At 34.4% G+C, this 7932-nt stretch overlaps 2 protein-coding genes across 5 annotated transcripts in view; one reads left to right on the top strand and one right to left on the bottom strand.

The window, feature by feature from the left end:
* The window catches only part of LOC113217356 (probable G-protein coupled receptor CG31760), a 65720-nt gene extending 62344 nt beyond the window's left edge, over positions 1-3376 (top strand). The window contains exon 16 of the mRNA XM_026437222.2: positions 3221-3376. Coding sequence (XP_026293007.2) covers positions 3221-3376 — 156 coding nt within the window. The remainder of the gene's footprint in view (positions 1-3220) is intronic.
* The window catches only part of LOC113217337 (cystinosin homolog), a 10946-nt gene continuing 3829 nt past the window's right edge, over positions 816-7932 (bottom strand). For 2 of the 4 annotated variants that reach the window (XM_026437184.2, XM_052266782.1), the window contains exons 2-11: positions 7324-7456; positions 7146-7242; positions 6864-7046; positions 6565-6705; positions 6360-6459; positions 6151-6270; positions 5907-6077; positions 5721-5838; positions 5469-5571; positions 816-4497 (exon numbers count right to left, since the gene is read on the bottom strand). In XM_026437184.2, the coding sequence (XP_026292969.2) occupies positions 4338-4497; positions 5469-5571; positions 5721-5838; positions 5907-6077; positions 6151-6270; positions 6360-6459; positions 6565-6705; positions 6864-7046; positions 7146-7242; positions 7324-7372 (1242 nt within the window). In that variant the 5' untranslated portion in view covers positions 7373-7456 and the 3' untranslated portion in view covers positions 816-4337. Of the gene's footprint in view, positions 4498-4610; positions 5195-5468; positions 5572-5720; positions 5839-5906; positions 6078-6150; positions 6271-6359; positions 6460-6564; positions 6706-6863; positions 7047-7145; positions 7243-7323; positions 7457-7695; positions 7923-7932 lie in introns of those variants that run through there. The other 2 variants (XM_026437185.2, XM_026437186.2) reach the window with 2 other exon arrangements.

The following is a 7932-nucleotide window of genomic DNA, read 5'->3' as shown; positions in this document are numbered from 1 at the left end:
GACTAGAGGTCAATAGTGAGGAGGTGTGGTTGTGACACGCAGCGGGTGGGAGTGGGGGGCGTGGGGCGGTCGAGTACCGACTCACCTACGTGTCGAGCATGGTGTGACCGTATGGCTGTGAGAGCGGCTGGGTGACATCAGGCGACACGCAGTCTACACGCAGGAGAAAACCCCCCTCCCTTTCTAAGGGGCCAGTTAAAAGGCAGGCTAAGGTCGGGACGCTTGAAAAGGGAGGGACCAGATCAGCCCCTTTCTATAGATGCTATCATTAAATCCTTATAAGATATTACACTTGAAATAAAGGAAAACAACTGACTTAATTATTAAAAATCAAGGAAAACCACTGTCTTTGTGATGGAAATTAGATCTCTTAGTGTGAGCTCTACCAACCAGTATAAAAATTTGAATTAAATAGTTCAAATGACTTTTTAAAAACAGTTTTTCAACTATTGAGAAATTGGAATAAAATTGATATGTCGTCAAACAATATGACTGAAGCATTTCATAGAAGCAAACCTCCTTAGGCTGCGTGAACAATTATTTACTTTGAATAGTTCTAGACTGAAGTGAAACTAATATTAGTCAAAGTAGTTTCACACACCATATGTCCTCACTATTGAGCTCGGAACATGTATTACCTTTCCTTTAAGAGTTAAATCAATAGTGAGAGTTGTAAAATATTTTTAAATTGTGCCAACTATATGAAGGACAGTATTAAAAATGAAAATGGAACTTAAAGGAAAGTCAAGTTTAGCTGGTGCCAAAAATTTACAAGACTCTTTGGGTTTATGAGGATGAATAAGGAAACGAAAGACTGAAAAGAACATGAAGTCTCTATTATCACAGCATGAGACATAAATCAGCTAGTTGCAGACTATCCCATTATGGGTTAGTGGATGAGTCAGATGCGGTACCAAAGAAAACTTATGAAAACATTTTTGGAAGAGCTGTCATATGTTAAGTTTGTTGTTTATAGGTAGGCTTATTTCTATCCTTGCAACCTTTTACAAAGCAACTATTGTAAATCCACCTATTAGAAAATCGTCAGGCATTGTACTATATACCTGTTTTTGTGTTCATTTGATGTAAAGAGTCTTTGTTTGCTGCACAACACTATGGAAAAACTATACGCACCCAACTCAATTATGTGCTTCAATGAGAAATCACTTCATACCCTCTGAATTGATCTTAATTTTGCCACAGTAAGTTAAGCTACTTAAAGCTGTGATACAGAGAAATTTAAAAAAAAGATATTTCTGTTATTTTCAATAATTCATATTCAGTGATGAATGTGGTCAATTCTAATACTCAAAGATTACAGAAGCGTAATTTAAATCTTTTGCGTAACTATACCAGTCTTGTACAAAGCCAGCATAAGTAAAATCACTCCACATAAGTCTATTGCACATAGAGTGCTTCAAGCCAACAGCTTTAAAAAAAAAATGATGTAGAATGAAATGCACCACTTGGGACCAAATTGTAAACAGAACAAATGGGAATATCTGTCACGGCCTAAAACAACATTCTCCCATGATTTTCTAAAAATTATAATAGTATTCAAAATGAAATGAATAATCTGGTTTAATGGTAAAATAGATGGAAAACCATGTATTAACTGCAAGATTAAACATAAAGGTTGAGCACAAAAATCATCAAGCACAGAATACCTGTCAAATAAACCATGCAAGGAAAACTGTTCATAAGCTTTTACCACTAAAAAACGAGATAGAACTGTAAAATTCGGTTTCCTCCAAAACTTGTAAAACAATAAAACTGACTGACTAAAATGTCTCAAAAGTCACAAGACCTTCGAGAGAAGAAGTCTGAATTGGACAACTCAAATCAAATTGTAAACAAGTGGGTGCATTGTCATGTGAAAGAGCAGAATGAGAAGGCTTTCTTTGCCTCTCCTTGGCAGAAGCAAATATTAATAAATATGTGCTTGACAAATAAAGGATTGATGGCAAATTTCCCATATTCAAAATTAAGATGATAATTGAAACAGTCCTATTTTTGGTAATATTTGAGTTCTATGTCTGCTTCTGGTACAATAATATTATTGTATTTTGTAAATTTCCTTGCCTTCATGTGCCTCCTAATTAAAAAGTATATCTCTGTACAGATAAGGGTTTCAAATGTGTAATCCATGTAAAATGGCTAATTTTAGAATGGAATTTCTTTCACACTTTCTTGTTATTTGCAAATCTGCCATTGCAAGATGAGATCTTAAGAATATTTTATACCTAACTCATATTTGACGATGATAGATAAATCAAATTAACAACACTGTCGTAGAGTTTTAAATTGTGGACTAAAATGTAACTTTCAAAACCAACCATTCATTTTTTCGTCAGATATCTAAGCTCTCCCTCTGTTCAAGGTGTCAGCAAATCAAACAATCAAACAAAAATCAACTATCAAAACAAAAACTTCATCTAGCTATACCATTTTATGAAAATGATCCAGTCAAAACAAATGTATTCAGTACTCTTTTACATATTTATCCATAAATATAATCCCGATGTAACTGAATTCCATCAATTGGAAGCTTATTGCTTCGGTAGAAAAGATTTTGAGCAAGCAATTGGCATTTCATCCTTGATATTGAAGTTGGCTCATCTGCGAGTTAACTTCAAATTACATCTGCAAGTTCTTCTTTAGATTACATAATATTTCGTATAGATTTATCATATTCTAATCATTAATGTATTTATGCATGTTTGTTCTATTTGTAATCACATAACTCTATAAACCACATTACTATAAATGTCACTAGTTTACTTAGTCATCCTGTGAATTAAGGGAGATATCTGTAGGAAAACGAACTGAGCCCCATATTTCCTTCAATATTTCAACGGAATTCTAGAGCACAATCCTTAAAGTTCCGTGGAAGAATCTCTCTTCATTCAACAGAGATGAATGTAGGAATTGATTGTAGGTTTTAAAAACATCTTTGGTAGTTCTGACTAATTAATAGTTGATTAAGGACGACTGGATTCATTCCATAAAATGAGTAAATGAACATCCGTTTTGTATAAGGACAACTGGATTCATTCCATAAAATGCGGAAAGGAACATCCATTTTGTATATCAGTGAGCACAGATATTTACTGGTTGTTGTCTTCTTCAATCTACTTTTCTTCTTAACAAAAAACAAAAACAAAACTGACACCACTGTTCTGAACAATTCTGAAATTGTGTGTTCAAATTTAAATCACAGGAAGTTAACAGCTATTATGTTACAATTACAATATCGACATTACTTGGAGTGGAGGGATACATTACACTTAGTAAAGCATTTGACCTGCCAAAAAAGAGACACCAATGCACACTTAAAACTGATACTCACTCACTGTTCCATGATGATGCATCCTGAGGTAAAACTAAAAAACTAAACCAAACAAAATTAACCACACACAGAAAGAAATCCCTGCAATGTTTTGACGGCAACTGTACCACTCAATAAAAATGTAAACCATCAGACCTGACAGTTTTGGAGATATATAAATAAAATATCTAAAATCATGATATAAGATTCCATTCAAAACTTAATTAAACTAAAAGAGTAGTTTAAAATTATTCTTGAAGTTAGATACACAAACAGAATAAACTTTTGCACTTTGTATAATACTTCTTATGAAGAAAAGACAGCAATGGCATATTTGCATACCAAGTATAATTCCATTTGTAACAGTGCTGAAAGGAATTTCGTCTTGTAAATTGATATGTATGTATTATGTATGTGTATTTAATAGTATGCTTCATAAATGTTTTCTGAAGCTACATTTAACAATTAAGATCATCAGCTCACCAGATGACAGTTAAAGATTTGTTTACAGTAAATCTTGAATTTTTTAGAAGGAGACATAGCAGGAATGGAGGCTGACCAAAATACTGGAACAAAACCAAACCAATCCTGCTGAGCTTGGGCTTTGAATTTTTGTCAATTTTATGAAACAGAAGTATATCACAGGAAAGTTTTCAATCAATTTTCTTGAGTGAAAGTCAAATCAAAGGAAAACATGGCTTCTTTTCCTGCTCCAATTTATGTTCAACACAAATTGCTTGATCTATCATCTACAGTTGTCTTTAGAAATACAATCAGTGTAGTTCTGTCAAAAAAGCCATAGGTTTTGAAACTGAAATTCTTCAGCCTCTTCTTTAACAACCCAAAGCAATCCACCCACAATACGACCAACTTGGACATCTGACAACCATTTCAAGGCTCGGTTTCATGTTTCAGAAACATTGTACTCAACTCGTTCGCTATTGTACAATATTTTGGTGAAAAGATTGGCACATTCCCCAGACAAACAGGGGGTAGGTCTCTGAAAGAGTCAAGTAACAGACTCACGATCTCGAGATAGTTCTTCTTGAGAGGCACTCAGTTGGCACTCATTAGCAACAGATGTTTCATCATAAGGAGTGGTGGCAGTCCGTGCTTCAGAAGAATTCTCCCCCTCTATTCTTTCATAGCCACTGAGGGTTTCTTGATTTCTGTAAATAATAACATTAGGAAATCAATCATGTTCACCATAGGAATTAAAGTTTCCACCAGAAATGTGGGAAGGTATTAATGGTTTAAAATGAAATCCAGATGGTTGAACACATTGTCATGGAATGTTAAAAATTGTTATTTTTATTTTTAAATAAGTTTCTCAAAGAAGAAATAATTAATGAAAAGTAACCTGATACAAAAGAATAAACAGAAAATATCACATGGTATCACATTTTTTTGTAAAGAATCCAGAGTACGTCCAAGGAAAGCCACATCAAAACTACAAGGCAGCATACCATGCAATGCAATCACATTAAGAACTAAAATTCATGTCAGGTCAGTGACACTACGATTGCACAGTAGAAAGAAACCTTGAAATTACAAATAGAACTAAGTCAACCATTACATAAGTGAAATTAGATACTGTTGGAAGAGCTACATGGCTCCATAATAGATGGAAGATAAACACATTTACATTTATCAGGAAAGTTTTAGGACCATCACATGATTTTAGAAATGAATCGAACTACAAAGTCTAAAAGGCAAAACAAATTACAGCACTTGCTCTAAGAGTTAGCTAAGATAGTCATGCCGACACCCAATAACATGCAGGAGTGATTGTGATTGGTAAGGTGATTTCTGAATCTTCTTCATAAAATTTAAGCCGACACGTTGTAAGCCTTTGAAGATGGGGTTCTGAAAGAAGAAGTAAGTGCACAATGACATTATTGTGTTTCCAAGAGTTGCAATGACAAGTCCAGCCAAAACAAAATTTTCTATGAGGGAAAGATATTTTATCCCTTCTGCTCAAAGAAAAATATAGATGACAACACACACTACAACAGCACAACCACACAGTACACAATTTAATATTAAGATAGGGTCTAATGAAGCATAAGATATGATATAGATATGCCACAGCAATTTAAAGCATGCCAAAGCTACAACTTGTAAAAAAGTCAAAACATACCTATACAGAATGTAATGTTGCACCATGAAGAAAATGTCAAATATGATTGAGATGAGTCCCAAACCAAATTTTGTTGGAGACCCGAATATGGATATCCAGTCATCTGCATCAAAAAAATTAACATAATGATTTCTGTAATTTTTTCATCTTGAAACACAAAACGGATACATGTGGCACTGAGTATAACCCCCAAATTTCGGTTGATTTTGAACATAAAAGTGAAGAAACATAAAAGAATCGATAAAAACTTACTGTAGTTGTAAGCATCAAGCACCATTTGAAGAACACTGAGCAATCCACCAGTGAAGTCACACAGGATATTACCTATGCTCCATCCAACAGTACTTTGACGGCGGTAATTCATAAAGGCCTGTAAAAAATTAAATTTTTCAACACATGTATTAGAATAACATTGAAGAGCATCAACCAAACTCTTACCTGAGGAATGTATTTTATAAGAGTAATGCAGAGTTTCACGTATGAACAGTAATACAGGAAATCAAGCCAAAGTAGAACTTTGAACACAGAGCAGAGCATAGCAATAAAGAGAAAAATGAAGAATATTCCTTGAAGACCCCTTGCAACAAGGGATACTGTTTGACCCCCACGCTGTAACAAAAATGTGCATGCTGTGACAGACATTTTAACAACTGATGCTAAATTTTAAGACATCTCACCATACCTCATATAGGAAACACTGGACTATAGTAATCAATGTAACAACCACAGCATGGAGGGCAAAAAATATGTCATTAGGTTGCACTGGAATCCCGCTATTAGGGTAGCGATCAAAATATTGGCTCTGAGGAGATAAAACAAGTCAAATACACATTAAGTTAGTATTCCTAATATGTTTTGAAGACAGTATTTCAATAACTATAGAAAACAGACCTGGATCAAAGGAATCCAATACAGACCACAGTTGAACAATGAATATAAAGTAAACCCAGTAAGATTCAATGTGAGAAAATCAAAGTTCAAACCAACAACACTGAAAGAAAATTTAGATTGAAAATAAATTGATCATATCAATTTCGCCGGCGAATGTCGGACATTCGCCGTAACATTTACATATTAGATAAAAGCTGATCGTAACCTTTTCCGTCTCCAGTTTTCAAAAATTTGTGGATAAAATGATATTGACCAAACTCCAAAATAAATCCAGCCCACAATGACACTAATGATTTCAATTTCGGATGAATGTTCAGAAGTTACTTTCAAGAAGGCACCATCAACTCTGTAAAGAAAGAAAACAAAATATAAGAGTTTTTAAAATAGTTCTGCCACTTCCACAGCAGTGTGGTTGTCATGTTAGTTTTATTTTGACTTCTTCAACAAAACAGAGTCTGAAGAAATTGAGCATGTATACTTCTCAGAGACAAATTAACAACTTACTTTATGGCTGATGAGGTATTTGCAGTTATCTCTACATGACCTGGAGATTTACCAAACACGTTGATAAGTTGGGTATATGGCACAGGCGAGTTGGCTGGAATTATTATTTCAGAGGGTTCTAAGGTCACAATATCAGCATTTGAGACTGTGAACTGAACATTTATATCTTCATTTAATTTTGTACTGCAAAGTAAAAGATAGAAAAAAAAAGATGAAATGGTAAATTTTTTGAAAAATATAATACTCATACAGTAAGGCTCTCATCTTAAAGTATAGACTGACTTTGAAATCAGTCTGACTGCAGTAGCTTTCTCATCAACAACAACTGTTAATGCTTGAGGATCTATTAACAGATCACTTTTTATGAGACTTGGGGAGCCTGAAACATAAAAATACACATAATTGAAATACTTGAATCATTTCGTCATGCTGCAGTGCCTCATAATTTGAATAAACTTACCCAGCAATAAGATGCCCACAACAGAGAGACAAGTCAATATCTTGGCCATTTTAAAATTAGAATTGATTATCTGTGGACGTAGTCTGGATTCTTCTTATTTTATAAACTAAAAATAGTTGGATGGCAGCAACAACTGCAATAAATAAGAATGCAACAATTAGATTATAAATAAGAATGATAGTGAGATGACTGGGGAACCTCCCCCATTCGTATGACTCGTCACAGTATGCAATACATCATAGAAGACACTTTTTGTGTAAACCACATAGAGACTACTCAAGAAACACTTTAACACCATACTAAGAAGGATGGCATTAGTCTGATATAATCGTAAAATAAGATACCTGATCACAAATGATTTACGTAACTAACCTCATTATCTGAGATAAACCGTGTCATTTTTATCTCATACAAGACTTTGTGACAGCTACCGGCGCCCTAGAATCGAACACGCAGGTACATTGAGAATTACCCCAAGCCAACAAGGAAGTGCCCGGCATGTTTTTCCTTTTTGACATGTGGAACTGTCACCGCGGAGAAAATGTTTACATCGCGAAGTTTACTTTCCGATTCAAGGCCGCTTTATTCGGTGGAGCAGACAACTCCTCC

The sequence above is a fragment of the Frankliniella occidentalis genome, unplaced genomic scaffold, assembly GCF_000697945.3.
Source record: "Frankliniella occidentalis isolate FOCC.00 unplaced genomic scaffold, Focc_3.1 Scaffold43, whole genome shotgun sequence".
NCBI lineage: Eukaryota > Metazoa > Arthropoda > Insecta > Thysanoptera > Thripidae > Frankliniella > Frankliniella occidentalis.
The sequence above is the reverse complement of the archived record's forward strand: the minus strand, read 5'-3'. Positions and strand labels throughout refer to the sequence as shown.